The sequence below is a fragment of the Scyliorhinus torazame genome, chromosome 11, assembly GCF_047496885.1.
Source record: "Scyliorhinus torazame isolate Kashiwa2021f chromosome 11, sScyTor2.1, whole genome shotgun sequence".
In the NCBI taxonomy this organism is placed as follows: Eukaryota; Metazoa; Chordata; class Chondrichthyes; order Carcharhiniformes; family Scyliorhinidae; genus Scyliorhinus; species Scyliorhinus torazame.
In genome coordinates, this window is record NC_092717.1 from 197,886,732 (window position 1) to 197,903,701 (window position 16,970).

At 47.0% G+C, this 16,970-nt stretch overlaps 1 protein-coding gene across 1 annotated transcript in view; it reads left to right on the top strand.

Moving 5' to 3' along the window:
- Positions 1-16,555, top strand: part of LOC140385752 (DNA topoisomerase I, mitochondrial-like) — a 211,882-nt gene extending 195,327 nt beyond the window's left edge. The window contains 2 exon segments of the mRNA XM_072468224.1: positions 13,193-13,342; positions 13,826-16,555. Coding sequence (XP_072324325.1) covers positions 13,193-13,342; positions 13,826-13,928 — 253 coding nt within the window. The 3' untranslated portion in view covers positions 13,929-16,555.
- Positions 16,556-16,970: the final 415 nt, after the last annotated feature.

A 16,970-nucleotide genomic window follows, 5' to 3' on the forward strand; every position in this document is an offset into this window, starting at 1 on the left:
ACTTTGTCAGCCAGGGTTGGCTGACATTTTGGGGAATTTTGCACCTTGTAAGAATGTATAGGTGCCCTACGTTATATAACAGATTTTTTGTTTAAAATATTTGTTTTCAAGAGAAATTATCCATTTTAAAACATACACAACAGACACTCAATTTAAATTGTATCCCCACAACCTCAACCCAATCCCATATGTCCCTCTTTTATTCAACTTCCCCCCCCCCCCCCCCCCCCCCCCCCCCCCCCGGACAGGTGCCCCAATCAACTCGTAGTCTTAGGCGGCTCTAATGCCTGCCACCCAAGCAGAACCCTCCTCTGGGCAGTCAGAGGCGCAGGCTCTTCCCCTCCTGCAACTCCGGCTCATTCGATACCCCAACGATTGCCAGCCACTGGCACAACACTACCTTTAGCCCCAAAATCTCTGACATAATGTCAAAAGAAGAAGGCCCAGAACCACCCCAATTTAGGGCAGGACCAAAATATGAGTGGTTCGTTGGACCCCTTGAACAATGTTCGCTTCTATCCTCCACACCAGAAAGAACCCGCTGGTGCGTGTCCTAGTCCTGTGTGCTCTGTGCACCACTTTAAATTGAATTTAACTCTGTCTCGCACACGAGGAGGTAACTCCACATTTCTCTCTTTCCCTCATTTTCCCCCCCCCCCCCCCAATGCACAACCTGTTTATTCTTTATCTTCTCCAGTAAAGCCCTCTCAATTGTCCATAGATATCAGAGATCGTCCCTCCCCTATCTCATCCAAAGACATACCTGATCCATCAGAGAAGGGGGTGGCAACCGAGGAAATGTAGAAAGTTCCTTCCAAACAAAGTTTTGCACCTGTAGGTTCCTGAACCCATTTCCCCATCCCCCTCGCCCAGGAAGCTGGAACTTCTCCACCAGTTCCTCCAGCCCCGCAAACCTACCCTCCGCAGATAAATTCCTAGACTTCCGTATCCCCTCCCGTTCCCAGATCCTGTAGGAAGAGTCCATTCCCGCCTGAATAAATCTATAATTCCTGCATATCAGCACCCTTAAGAACATAGATTCCAGCTTAAAATGTTGCCTGAACTGGTTTCATATTATTAATTAAGCTATTACCACTATGTTCGTAGAGTACTTGGCCGGTGAGAATGGAAGCCGAGCCATCACCAGTGCTCTCAATCACGATCCTATACAAGATGCCTCCTCCATCCGCCCCCGAACCGATCTCTCCCACAACCCATCTCCATATTTTCTTATTATTTGCCACCCAGTAGTTAAACATCAAATTTGGGAAAGCCAAACTCCCTGACTGCCTATCTCTCTGTAAAAATGCCCGAGGGACCTTATCCATCCAGACAAAGGTCGAGACTAGTTTTTTAATCTTATCAAACAATGACTTGGGTAAAAAGATTGGAAGATTCTGAAATACAAACCAGAACTGTGACAGTCATTTTCACTGTCTGGACCCTTCCCGCCAATGTTAAACGGAGGGCATTCCACCTTTTGAAATCCACCTTCACCCCTTCTACCGGACTGGCCAGATTCAGCTTGTGCAGCAAGGCCCAATCATGAGCCACCCACATTCCCAAGTATCTAAAACTAGACCTGGCCAGCCGAAATGGTAATTTCTCCAAATCGGAAACCCACATTGAGTTTATGACCCGAAAAGGGACCAAACTTACTTAATGTCTCCATAATCTTTCCCACATTAGAGAGTCCATGACATACAACAGTAAGTCATCCGCATAAAGAGATACCCGATGCTCCAAATCTCCCCCCTCTATACGCTTCCACCCATTTGACCACCTCCGTGCAATAGCCATCAGCTCAACTGCCAACTCAAAAAGTAATGGGGAAAGTGGACAACCCTGTTTTGTACCCCTTATTTTACCTGTATTTAAGTTGGGCGGTTCCTAAACCTAGACACTGCACTTAGTGTCCCCCACCCTTCCACCTCCTCTAACCTAAGGAGGAGAGTGAATAACGGGTAAGCTCTTTCTTTCTTTTTCTTGTTCTATCAAGACGGGATGGCAGGGAAGGCAGTGCAATGTTCCTCCTGCAGAATGAGGTGAGGGACGCCGTCAGTGTCCCAGCTGATTTCACCTGTGGGAAGTGCACCCATCTCCAGCTCCTCAGAAACCGCGTCAGGGAACTGGAGCTGGATGAACTTCGGATCATTCGGGAGGCAGAGGTGGTCATAGATAGTAGCTTCAGGAATGTAGTTACTCTGAAGAATCAAGGTAGAATGGGTGACAGTGAGAGGGGCTGGAAGGAAGCAGTCAGTGCAGGGATCCTCTGTGGTCGTTCCCCTCAGTAACAAGTATACCGTTTTGGATACTGTTGAGGGGTAAGCCACGATGAACGGATCTCCAGCACGGAGTCCGTCCATGTGGCTCAGAAGGGAAGGGAGGAGAGCAATAGAATGGATGGGGATTTAAAACTGGAATTTAGGGAGCTAGGGTGGATGCTGAGAGCCAGGACAAACCATGTTGTCATCTCTGGTTGCCGGTGCCACGTGCTAGCGAGCTGAGGAACAGGGAGAGAGTGCAGATAAACACGTGGCTGCAGGGATGGTGTAGGAGGGAGGGTTTCAGTTATGTGGATAATTGGAGAACATTCTGGGGAAGGTGGGACCTGTACAGATGGGACGGTTTGCATCTGAACCAGAGGGGCACCAATATCCTGGGAGGGAAATTTGCGACGGCTCTTGGGGTGGGGGGGGGGGGGTTTAAACTAATTTGTTAGGGGGATGGGAAAACCAACTGTAGTCCAGAAGCCCGTGTTGTGAGTAGTGAGGTACTGAGGAGGGTATCAAGGTCGCAGGAGTGTACCGGCAGACAGAAAGGTGGATTGAAGTGCGTCTACTTCAATGCATGGAGCATCCGGAATAAGGTAGGTGAACTTGGAGTGTGGATTGGTACTTGGGACTATGATGTTGTGGCCATTACGGAGTCATGGTTAGAACAGGGACAGGAATGGTTGTTGAAAGTTCTGGGGTATAGATGTTTCAGTAAGTATAGGGAAGGTGGTAAAAGAGGTGGAGGAGTAGCATTGTTAATCAAGGATAGTTTAACGGCTGCAGAAAGGCAGTTCGAAGGGGATCTGCTTACTGAGGTAATATGGGCCGAAGTTAGAAATAGGAAAGGAGCGGTCATGTTGTTAGGAGTTTTCTATAAACCTCCAAATAATAATGGAGATGTGGAGGAAGAAATTGCTAAACAGATAATGGGTAGGTGTGGAGGTCTCGGAGTTGTCATGGGTGACTTTAACTTTCCAAATATTGATTGGAACCTCTATAGGTCGAACAGTTCGGATGGACAGTTTTTGTACAGTGCGTGCAGGAGGGTTTCCTGACACAATATGTGGATAGGCTGACAAGAGGGGGGGGCCACATTGGATTTGGTACTGGGTAATGAACCGGGCCAAGTGTTAGATTTGTTTGTGGGAGAGCACTTTGTAGATAGTGACCATAATTCGGTGTCTTTCACTATTGCAATGGAGACGGATAGTGCCATACGGCAGGGCATGGTTTATTATTGGGGGAGGGGTGATTATTATTATTATTTTTTAAATATTTTATTGAAAATTTTTGGTCAACCATCACAGTACATTGTGTATCCTTTACACAATAATATAACAGTATAAATAACAATGACCTGTTTTATAAACAAAGAATAAATAATATATGACAAAAACGAAAACTAAATGGCAACTGCCTTGTCTCAGATAAACACTCTCCCAAAATATGATTTAACAGTCCAATATACAATTATTTATAGCAACGACCTATACATATTATACATATATATTAACAACCCTGAGAGTCCTTCTGGTTCCTCCACCCCCCCACCCCCCCTGGGCTGCTGCTGCTGCCTTCTTCTTTTCCATTCCCTCTATCTTTCTGTGAGGTATTCGACGAACGGTTGCCACCGCCTGGTGAATCCTTGAGCCGATCCCCTTAGGACGAACTTAATCCGTTCCAGCTTTATAAACCCTGCCATGTCATTTATCCAGGTCTCCACCCCCGGGGGCTTGGCTTCCTTCCACGTCAACAGTATCCTGCGCCGGGCTACTAGGGACGCAAAGGCCAAAACATCGGCCTCTCTCGCCTCCTGCACTCCCGGCTCTTGTGCAACCCCAAATATAGCCAACCCCCAGCTTGGTTCGACCTGGACCCCCACTACTTTCGAAAGCACCTTTGTCACCCCCACCCAGAACCCCTGTAGTGCCGGACATGACCAAAACATGGGTGTGATTCGCTGGGCTTCTCGAGCATCTCGCACACCTATCCTCTACCCCAAAAAATTTACTGAGCTGTGCTCCAGTCATATGCGCCCTGTGTAACACCTTAAATTGATTCAGGCTTAGCCTGGCACATGAGGACGATGAGTTTACCCTACCTAGGGCATCCGCCCACAGCCCCTCCTCAATCTCCTCCCCCAGCTCTTCCCATTTCCCTTTCAGCTCATCTACCATAATCTCCCCCTCGTCCCTCATTTCCCTATATATATCTGACACCTTACCGTCCCCCACCCATGTCTTTGAGATCACTCTGTCCTGCACCTCATGCGTCGGGAGCTGCGGGAATTCCCTCACCTGTTGCCTCGCAAAAGCCCTCAGTTGCATATACCGGAATGCATTCCCTTGGGGCAACCCATATTTCTCGGTCAGCGCTCCCAGACTTGCGAACTTCCCATCCACAAACAGATCTTTCAGTTGCGTTACTCCTGCTCTTTGCCATATTCCAAATCCCCCATCCATTCTCCACGGGGCAAACCTATAGTTATTTCTTATCGGGGACCCCACCAAGGGTCCCGTCTTTCCCCTATGCCGTCTCCACTGTCCCCAAATTTTCAAAGTCGCCACCACCACCGGGCTTGTGGTGTATTTCTTCGGTGAGAATGGCAATGGGGCCGTCACCATAGCTTGTAGGCTAGTCCCCCTACAAGACGCCCTCTCCAATCTCTTCCACGCCGCTCCCTCCTCTTCTCCCATCCACTTACTCACCATTGAGATATTGGCGGCCCAGTAGTACTCACTTAGGCTCAGTAGTGCCAGCCCCCCCCCTGTCCCTACTATGCTGTAAAAATCCCTTCCTCATTCTCTGGGTCTTCCCGGCCCACACAAAACTCATGATACTCTTTTCGATCCTTTTGAAAAAAGCCTTCGTAATCACCACCGGGAGGCACTGAAACACAAAGAGGAATCTCGGGAGGACTACCATTTTAACCGCCTGCACCCTCCCTGCCAGTGACAGGGATACCATGTCCCATCTCTTGAAGTCCTCCTCCATTTGTTCCACCAATCGCGTTAAATTTAACCTATGCAATGTACCCCAATTCTTGGCTATCTGGATCCCCAAGTAACGAAAGTCCCTTGTTACCTTCCTCAGCGGAAAGTCCTCTATTTCTCTGCTCTGCTCCCCTGGATGCACCACAAACAACTCACTTTTCCCCATGTTCAGTTTATATCCTGAGAATTCTCCAAACTCCCGAAGTGTCCGCATTATCTCTGGCATCCCCTCCGCCGGGTCCGCTACATATAACAACAAATCATCCGCATACAGAGATACCCGGTGTTCTTCTCCTCCTCTAAGTACTCCCCTCCACTTCTTGGAACCCCTCAATGCTATTGCCAGGGGCTCAATCGCCAGTGCAAACAATAATGGGGACAGAGGGCATCCCTGCCTTGTCCCTCTATGGAGCCGAAAGTATGCAGATCCCCGTCCATTCGTGACCACACTCGCCACTGGGGCCCTATACAACAGCTGCACCCATCCAACATACTCATCTCCAAAACCAAATCTCCTCAGCACCTCCCACAGATAATCCCACTCCACTCTATCAAATGCTTTCTCGGCATCCATCGCCACCACTATCTCCGCTTCCCCCTCTGGTGGGGGCATCATCATTACCCCTAGCGGCCTCCGTATATTCGTATTCAGCTGTCTCCCTTCACAAACCCAGTTTGGTCCTCATGGACCACCCTCGGGACACAATCCTCTATCCTCATTGCCATTACCTTGGCCAGAATCTTAGCGTCTACATTTAGGAGGGAAATAGGCCTATAGGACCCGCATTGCAGCGGGTCCTTTTCCTTCTTTAGGAGAAGCGATATCGTTGCCTCAGACATAGTCGGGGGGCAGCTGTCCCCTTTCCTTTGCCTCATTAAAGGTCCTCATCAGTAGCGGGGCGAGCAAGTCCACATATTTCCTGTAAAATTCAACTGGGAATCCATCCGGTCCCGGAGCCTTCCCCGCCTGCATGCTCCTAATTCCTTTCACTACTTCCTCTATTTCAATCTGTGCTCCCAGTCCCACCCTTTCCTGCTCCTCCACCTTGGGAAATTCCAGCCGGTCCAGAAAGCCCATCATTCTCTCCCTCCCATCCGGGGGTTGAGCTTCGTATAATTTTTTATAAAATGCCTTGAACACTCCATTCACTCTCTCCGCTCCCCGCTCCATCTCTCCTTCCTCATCCCTCACTCCCCCTATTTCCCTCGCTGCTCCCCTTTTCCTCAATTGGTGGGCCAGCAACCTGCTCGCCTTCTCCCCATATTCGTACTGTACACCCTGTGCCTTCCTCCACTGTGCCTCTGCAGTACCCGTTGTCAGCAAGTCAAATTCTACGTGTAGCCTTTGCCTTTCCCTGTACAGTCCCTCCTCCGGTGCCTTCGCATATTGCCTGTCCACCCTCAGAAGTTCTTGCAGCAACCGCTCCCGTTCCCTACTCTCCTGCTTTCCTTTATGTGCCCTTATTGATATCAGCTCCCCTCTAACCACTGCCTTCAGCGCCTCCCAGACCACTCCCACCTGGACCTCCCCCATTATCATTGAGTTCCAAGTACTTTTCAATGCACCCCCTCACCCTTAGACACACCCCCTCATCTGCCATTAGTCCCATGTCCGTTCTCCAGGGTGGGCGCCCTTCTGTTTCCTCCCCTATCTCCAAGTCCACCCAATGTGGAGCGTGATCCGAAATGGCTATAGCCGCATACTCCGTTCCCCTCACCTTCGGGATCAACGCCCTTCCCAAAACAAAAAAGTCTATTCGCGAATAGACTTTGTGGACATAGGAGAAAAACGAAAACTCCTTACTCCTAGGTCTGCTAAATCTCCACGGGTCTACTCCTCCCATCTGCTCTATAAAATCTTGAAGCACTTTGGCTGCTGCCGGCCTCCTTCCAGTCCTGGACCTCGACCTGTCCAGCCCTGGTTCCAACACCGTATTGAAATCTCCCCCCATTACCAACTTTCCCACCTCTAGGTCCGGGATGCGTCCTAGCATACGCCTCATAAAATTGGCATCATCCCAGTTCGGGGCATATACGTTTACCAAAACCACCGTCTTCCCCTGTAGTTTGCCACTCACCATCATGTATCTGCCCCCGCTATCCGCCACTATAGTCTTTGCCTCAAACATTACCCGCTTCCCCACCAATATAGCCACCCCCCTGTTTTTCGCATCTAGCCCCGAATGGAACACCTGCCCCACCCAACCTTTGCGTAGTCTCACCTGGTCTATCAGTTTCAAGTGCGTTTCCTGTAACATAACCACGTCTGCCTTAAGTTTCTTAAGGTGTGCGAGTATCCGTGCCCTCTTTATCGGCCCGTTCAGCCCTCTCACGTTCCACGTGATCAGCCGGGTTGGGGGGCTTTTTACCCCCCCCCCCCTTGCCGATTAGCCATCCCCTTTTTCCAGCTCCTCACCTGGTTCCCACGCAGCTGTGTCCCCCCCCAGGCGGTGCCCCCCCCCCCGCCCATCCCACCCCATGCCAGCTCCCCCCTCTCCCCAGCAGCAGCAGCCCAATAATTCCCCCCTCCCACCCCCCCCCGCTAGACCCCCCACTAGCGTAGTTACACCCCCCATGTTGCTCCCAGAAGTCAGTAAACTCTGGCCGACCTCGGCTTCCCCACCGTGACCTCGGCTCGCACCGTGCGACGCCCCCTGCTTCCCTATTCCCGCCATGATTATCATAGCGCGGGAACCGAGCCCGCGCTTCCCCCTTGGCCCCGCCCCCCAATGGCCAACGCCCCATCTCCTCCACCTCCTTTCCTCCCCCCACCACCTCCTGTGGAAGAGAGAAAAGTTACCACATCGCAGGATTAATAACATAAAACTCCTCTTTCCCCCCTTTTTACCCCCTCTTCGCCCCCCCATACTCGCCCCACCACTTTGTTTCAAACGTTCTTTTTTTTTTAATAACCCACTCATTCCAATTTTTCTTCCACGATAAAAGTCCGCGCCTCATCCGCCGTCTCAAAGTAGTGATGCCTCCCTTGATATGTGACCCACAGTCTTGCCGGTTGCAGCATTCCGAATTTTATCATCTTTTTGTGAAGCACCGCCTTGGCCCGATTAAAGCTCGCCCTCCTTCTCGCCACCTCCGCATTCCAGTCTTGGTATACGCGGATCACCGCGTTCTCCCACTTACTGCTCCGAGTTTTCTTTGCCCATCTAAGGACCATCTCTCTATCCTTAAAACGGAGGAATCTCACCACTATGGCTCTAGGAATTTCTCCTGCTCTCGGTCCTCGCGCCATCACTCGATATGCTCCCTCCACCTCCAGCGGACCCGCCGGGGCCTCCGCTCCCATTAACAAGTGCAGCATCGTGCTCACATATGCCCCGACGTCCGCTCCCTCCGCACCTTCAGGAAGACCAAGAATCCTTCGGTTGTTCCTCCTTGCGTTGTTCTCCAGCGCCTCCAGCCTTTCCGCGCATCGTTTATGGTGTGCCTCGTGCATCTCCGTCTTCACCACCAGGCCCTGTATGTCGTCCTCATTCTCGGCAGCCTTTGCCTTCACGACCCGAAGCTCCCGCTCCTGGGTCTTTTGCTCCTCCTTTAGCCCTTCAATCGCCTGTAATATCGGGGCCAACAGCTCTTCTTCGTTTCCTTTTTGAGTTCTTCCACGCAGCGTTTCAAAAACTCGTGTTGTTCAGGGCCCCATATTAAACTGCCACCTTCCGACGCCATCTTGGTTTTTGCTTGCCTTCCTTGCCGCTGCTCTAAAGGATCCACCGCAATCCGGCCACCTTCCTCTCCTTTTTTCATCCGTATCCAGGGGGGATTCCCTTCTGGTTCACCGCACAGTACTTTTAGCCGTTAAAATTGCCGTTAGGACTCTTATTAAGAGCCCAAAAGTCCGTTCCACCGGGAGCTGCCGAACCATGCGACTCAGCTGGTCATCGCCGCACCCGGAAGTCCCCGGGAGGGGTAATTATGATGCGATTAGGCAAGAATTAGGGAGCATAAGATGGGAACAGAAACTGTCAGGGAAAGGCACAAATGAAAAGTAGAGCTTGTTCAAGGAACAAATACTGCGTGTCCTTGATAGGTATGTCCCTGTCAGGCAGGGAGGAAATGACCATGTGAGGGAACCATGGTTCACAAAAGAGGTTGAATGTCTTATCAAGAGGAAAAAGGAAGCGGATGTAAGGATGAGAAAATAAGGTTCCGTTGGGTCGCTTCAGGGTTACAAGGTAGCAAGGAATGAGCTTTAAAAAAACGGGCTTAGGAGAGCTATGAGGGGCATGAGAAGTCCTTGGCGGGTCGGATCAAGGAAAACTCCAAGTCTTTTTACTCTTGCGTGAGAAATAAGAGAAATAAAAGAATGACCAGGGTGAGGTTAGGGCCGGTCAAGGACAGTAGTGGGAACTTGTACATGGAGTCAGAAGAAATAGGAGAGGCGTTGAATGAATACTTTTCTTCAGTGTTCACCAAGGAGAGGGGCCATGTTTTTGAGGATGAGAGTGTGATACAGGCGGGTAGGCTGGAGGAGGTAGATGTTCTGAGGAAGGATGTATTAGCAATTTTGGAAAACCTAATGAAATGAAATGAATGAAATGAAAATCGATTATTGTCACACGTAGGCTTCAATGAAGTTACTGTGAAAAGCCCCTAGTCGCCATATTCCGGCGCCTGTTCGGGGAGGCTGGTACGGGAATTGAACCGTGCTGCTGGTTTGCTTGGTCTGCTTTAAAAGCCAGCGATTTAGCCCATGTGCTAAACCAGCCCCTAGTGTGCTAAACCAGCCCCTCACCCAGTTAGGGTTGACAAGTCTCTTGGGCCAGATGGGATATATCCAACGATTCTTTGGGAGGCAAGGGATGAGATTGCAGAGCCTTTGGCTTTGATCTTTGGGTCCTCACTGTCCACGGGGATAGTGCCAGAGGACTGGAGAGTGGCAAATGTTGTTCCTCTGTTCAAGAACGGGAATAGGAATGACCCTGGTAATTATAGGCCGGTGATCGGTAAGTTAATGGAAAAGGTCCTGAAGGATAGGATTTATGACCATTTGGAAAGATGCAGCTTAATCCGGGATAGTCAACACGGATTCGTGAAGGGTATGTCTTGACTCACAAATTTGATTGAATTCTTTGAGGAGGTAACTAAATGTGTAGATGAAGGTAGAGCAGTTGATGTTGTATACATGGATTTTAGTAAGGCGTTTGATAAGGTTCCCCATGGTCGGCTTATGAAGAAAGTAAGGAGGTGTGGGATAGAGGGAAATTTGGCCAATTGGATAAGTAACTGGCTATCACATAGAAGGCAGAGGGTGGTGGTGGATGGAAGAATTTTCAGATTGGAGACCAGTTACCAGCGGTGTACCACCGGGATCAGTGCTGGGTCCTCTGCTATTTGTGATTTTTATCAATGACTTGGAGGAGGGGGCTGAAGGGTGGGTCAGTAAATTTGCTGATGACACCAAGATTTGGTGGAGTAGTGAATGAGGTGGAGGACTGTTGTAGGCTGCAAAGAGACATTGATAGGGTGCAGAGCTGGGCCGAAAAATGGCAGATGGGAGTTTAACCCTGATAAGTGCAAGGTGATTCATTTTGGTCGAAAACATTTGAATGTGGATTACAGGGTCAACTGCAGGGTTCTGAGGAATGTGGAGGAACAGCGAGATCTTGGGGTTCATATCCACAGATCTCTGAAGGTTGCCACTCAAGCGGATAGAGCCGTGAAGAAGGCCTATAGTGTGGTAGCGTTTATTAACAGGGGGCTTGAGTTTAAGAGCCGCGGGTTATGCTGCAACTGTGCATGACCCTGGTGAGACCACGTTTGGAATATTGTGGCAGTTCTGGTCACCTCACTATAGGAAGGATGTGGAAGCATTGGAAAGGGTGCAAAGGAGATTTACCAGGATGCTGCCTGGTTTGCAGGATAGGTCTTATGAGGAAAGGTTGACGGAGCTAGGGCTTTTCTCTTTGGAGCGGAGGAAGATGAGAGGCGACTTAACAGAGATTTATAAGATAGTGAGGGGGATAGATAGAGTGGACGTTCAGAGACTATTTCCTCGGGTGGATGTAGCTGTTACAAGGGGACATAACTATAAGGTTCAGGGTGGGAGATATAGGAGGGATGTCCGAGGTAGGTTCTTTACTCAGAGTGGTTAGCGTGTGGAATGGACTGCCTGCTGTGATAGAGGAGTCGGACACTTTAGCGACTTTCAAGCGGTTATTGGATAGGCACATGGAGCACACCAGAATGACAGTGGTTGGGATAGCTTGATCTTGGTTTCAGACAATGCTCGGCACAACAGCGAGGGCCAAAGGGCCTGTTCTGTGCTGTACTGTTCTATGTTCTATCTAGCTGAAAGTACCCCGAGCTTAATGCTTCGTGTGTACACTCGCAGTGAGGGCCCTACAACCGTCTAATCCATGAAATGAATCTAGGTCCAAATCTAAACCGCCCTAATATGTCAAAAAGATACTCCCGTTCCACCCGGTCGAACGCTTTCTCCGCATCCATGGATATTATTACCTCTGGCTCGCCACATGGTGAGGGCAACATCACAACATGCAGGAGTCTCCTTTTGTTGGCCCTTAACAAACACAATCTGATCCTCAGAAATTACCTCTGCAGGCCTCCAAGCGAGTTGCCAGCACCTTCGCCAACAACTTTGCATTGGAATTCAATGAGATATCACACGCACTCCACTGGATCTTTAGCGTTATTCAGGATTAAGGAGATGGAAGCCGGATCCACTGTGGCCGGCCGTACCCCCTGCAAAGTGAATCGTTGAACATGTGGTGCAGATGCGGCCCCAGTTCTGTCACAAATGTTTCGGAAAATTCCACTGGGAATCCATCCGGGCAGGATGCCTTCCCCGACTGCATAAAACAAATGCACTTCATAATTTCATCCTGCCTGAGCAGAACCCCCAGCCCCTGCACTCTTTCCCTCACCATCACCGGGGACTTTCCCTCCCCATCACCGGGGATATCCAATCCTATCCCCATCCCTTATTATCAGCACAACTCCACCCCCTTTTCTTGTCTGTCCTGCCAAAATGTCGAATGTCCTTGATATTCTTGTACTGGTCAGTACAGTAGCAGAGTGGGGGTCAGCACTGTTGCTTCACAGCTCCAGGAGGAGAAAACGGCTCCAGGGTCCCAGGTTCGATTCACGGCTTGGGTCACTGTCTGTGCGGAGTTTGCACGTTCTCCCCGTGTCTGCGTGGGTTTCCTCCGGGTGCTCCAGTTTCCTCTCACGTACCGAAAAACGTGCTGTTAGGTAATTTGGACATTCTTAATTCTCCCTTCGTGTACCCGAACAAGCGCCGGAATGTGGCGACTCGGGGATTTTCACAGTCACTTCATTGCAGTGTTAATGTAAGCCTATTTGTGACAATAAAGATTTTTTTTTTTTAATATTTAATTTTCTGCCTTGGTCACCGTGCAGCCATATTTCCATAATGGCAATTTTATCACACCCATTTACCTCTTTGTGCCTTTAGATTATCTACCTTGTTACAAATCTGCGCACATTCAGATAGAGAGCCCTTCATTTGTCTTTTTGATATCATTCCCCATTTGACACGAACGCTTTGCTTTGTTTCTCCTACCTACTAGTTCCATGATGATTTCCTGTTAACCACTTTGCTTTCTTCCAATTTGGGCCACACCTTGGGTTCCCATCCCCCTGACAAGCTAGTTTAAACAATGGCCATGTTGCAGGATAACAAAGAGCAGCCAAATGAGTTGTGTATCCCAACATCCTTCAAAAGAGTAAATGTTTGTGACGGGAGCTAAAAGAACTGAAACAAAAGATTGGCTGGAAGTGAGTACTCTTAAATTTTCTATTACTTCCCAAAGAAATGCGTAATGATCTGCTTGTCATATTGGGACGCAAAGATTGGGACTGAAGAAATACTCTTGTTTAAAAGATCCTGTTCTAAAACAAATCTCATAAAGCTTCTTTATGCAGGGTGGTGGAGAAGAAGAAAAAGCTATTACAGAGGTTAGAAGAACAGCTAATGAAGCTGGAAGTTCAAGCAACAGACAAAGAGGAGAACAAGCAGATTGCATTGGGCACATCCAAACTCAACTATCTTGATCCCAGAATTACCGTTGCTTGGTCAGTAAGAACTAGACAAAGTTTAAGACCGTGTTACTGCTGACACATGGGATTGATGCAATTTTTGTCCTGAATAATCTAAACTATAATGTCGGTCAAGCTTAACATTTATGTTGGAAGTCGAGGCAATGTTTTGATATTTCAGTACTGTTGCACCCTAACCATCAAATGAAGTGCTGAACCTGAACAGACGACCCAGAATCTGAATTTTGTCCTGACTATGTTTCTCCCCTCAATTTTAACTTGTCCCTCCTCTTCACATACTGATATATTTCCAACAATTTTTTTTTTTTTTCAAATGAAAATGAATTTTTTAACATTTCTAACTCAAGTCTTTTTGATTTCTTTCACCCTCGCCCTCCAAACGCCAGGATTTGGGCCCTGACCCGACCCATCTGGTTTTTAGTATAATCTTGCATATTTTTGAAATTGCAGTAGAATTACTGAGCCTAAATGAAACCCATTTATCTCTTGTCTTTGAAGGTGTAAGAAGTGGCACGTTCCCATTGAGAAGGTCTACAACAAGACACAGAGAGAAAAATTTGCCTGGGCCATTGATATGACTGATGAAAATTTTGAATTCTAAAACAAAACCCATGCTCACCTCAAGCAATTGCACAATGTCTCAGGGAGTCAAAAGGATGTAACAGTATAACAATCTGCACTTGAACACTCTTCATTGAATCGGTTTCTTTCAATGTGTTTATATTTAAAAAATATATAATTTTTTTCATTTGCTTTGTTGCACAGTTGGTGAGAAATGTTAATTGGAAAGAATTAAGATGAAAGTTATTGAAATATGTAAAGCTTAATGGTGCTGTATTGCACCATGTGAGGAAATGATGAACTTCCAAAGGAAAAAAAAAGAAACATGCAATTATATAGTGTCTTCGAACATCTCTTAATCATCCTCGTTCAAAAGTTCTTGGTATTACCTGCAAGTATCCTTTAATGTTTGTTTGGAGTCGCAAGTTTTATGTGCGTAATCCCTTGGGCCAAGCCTGTCTGGCCTGCATGGAGAATTGCAGCACAGTTTAGAAGGAATGATGGTTACCTGTAAAGTACATTACCACATGCCATTGTAGGTGAATATCACATAAAAATGCATCATCTCAGACTAGCTAAAGTCATTGACAGAAGCATAGAGCAGAAACAAGTGAGTAGTAAGATGAACACTATAAATCTATTGAATGAAAACCCATGTCTTATAAAACTGTGTATACCCCTTCTGTTTGTACATTGAGGCTACTTTCTGGGTTCAAGGTCAAAGTATTCCCTATGTTTTGTGCCTAAGAAAACAAAAAGGGGAAATAAATGTATGTTAATGGTGCACAGAGCATTCTTTTTTTTTAAAGCGTGCCTGCAGGTGGCACTGTGTAATGCTATAGGATGAGGCCACTTAACTGGAAATTTCCTTAAGGCAGCATGCAAAAGACAAAACGCTGAAATCATCACTCAAGGCAGAAATAGCAGCTGGAGTAAGATTTTCTGTTGAGGATATTCTTTCTCCCCAACGCCATAAATCAATCTGAAAAACTAGCAGGCCCACGCAAACAACCAACAGAATGCCAAATTCCACCTCGACTCACTCAACGCCATGTAAACAAAAAGGGAATGTTTCTATCATTTACTGAAAAAAAGAACGGTCCGATCTCAATTGTAAATTTGCATGTCCCTTATTTGAATTGACTTTTGCTAAACCTTTATCTAGTAGTGTGATATTTGCCTAGAAGGCAAATGTACCAGTTTGTAAATATCAAAATGACAGATGCAAAGCCTTCAAGAAATAGATATCTGTCGAGTTTGTTGAATAATGGTTGATCAAATCACATCCAAGTGGAGAATGTGATGCTCAATCAATGTACCAAAAATGAGACACATTTTTCTGAGGACGACAATCGTAGGCCAGGCAATTAAATAGGTAGTACCTATGTATTCACAAAATCGTTTTTTTGTCTCTTCATCATTCAGCCATCTTCTGCAGTCTTAAAAGGGCAGACTAGGAAAAAATAGATTCAAATGATCTAATTACACTTCAAAATGCTTTTAACATTTTTCCACAAAGCATGTACACGGTCACAAGATAATTGGAGAGGAGGAAGTCCATTTGACCCATCTTAATTCACTCAGTGACCAGCACAGTGGTGTATTCAAGGTGCAATCTGGCCAGAAACGATAGTTTGTTCTCTGTCTCCTCTGACTACATAGTTTTGACTATATCGTTTAACATATTCAGTTAGCTTTCATTGGTCACTGTTGTGCAGTGGTTTACATGTCATATTTTCATGCTAACTGCCAAGCCCCTTACAGAACTTGAATATTGCTGAAAAAAGAGACACGTCGAAGCTCTGTCTTGTACTCCTCAAGACGGTCAGCAATACCCTTCATTTACTACTTGCTTATTTCAACATTCATGGAATAAGTGTCAGTAATTCGGTATATGCCATACTTAATGCTTGTATGAATTCATATACACTTTTGTTGTAGCTACATATTTTAATTCAACTAATTTTGTAATTTCTGAACTGAATCTACTGCCCTTGCCAGGTTAAAATGGAAATTTCATTTCTTTACATTGAGTTCTTAGGAAATTCAAATCTTTAGTTGCCCATTAAACCCTATTAACAAAGGCCTCCGGGACCTCAAACAGACCACTTCCTAAGCCTAGACACTCCATGTGATATTTCATTGATTACAGATGCCTGCATTTCAAAACATACTTAACTAGCTGTAAGTTGACTTCACTAGAATGTTCTGAGATTGTCAAAGGTGCTGTTTAAATGCAAGTCTAAATAAATATCCACTCCCTCTTCCACCCTGCTCCATCATTCCTGTCTTTGCCTTTCAACTATGTTTCTACCATGACTTGTTTGTTTTCTGCTTCCTCAAGCAGATTAATGCATTCAATAAAAGTAGAAAATGATTTAAATATCAAGTGGGCCAGGCAGCATTTTGTGGAGAAAAGTGCTGAGTTAATGGGAGGAGGATTGTATGGAAGAAAAACAAGAAACTTGGTGTGATGGCTGACTGAACTAGGTGGATGCACATCAATTACAATTATCTGACAGTGGGATGAGATGTAAAAGTAAAGTGTTTTTTGTCATTTCAGGCCTCATTCTTACCTTGGGTGGGTTCATATTTGTAATATAGTTTCATGCATGAATATTCATTCACGCAACATCTTTATTTAATAAAGTCCTTTAAAAGATAAAATCAAGCCACAAGAATCTTATTGCATTCCGTTACATTTGTTTGGCTTTGTGCAGTTATTTGTGGTTGGGTTTCTGTTATTAAATTCTAAGCACACAAGATGGGAACTGGAAAATGGCAGCTTAGTTGGAGGCTAGGGATTCACACGGGTGAATGAAAATCCCCTTGTCGCCTCGCTCCGGCACCTGTGCGGGTACACGGGGAAATCAGAATGTCCAATTCACCGAACAAGCATGTCTTCCGGGACTTGTGGGAGGAAACCAGAGCACCCGGATGAAACCCACATACCAGGGAGAACGTGCAGACTCGGCGAGGAAATTTAAATCTTTAGTTGCCCGTTAAACCCTATTAACAAAAGCTTCAGGGAACTCGAGCCAGGAAGCGAACCTGGGACCCTGGTGCTGTGAAGCAACAGTGC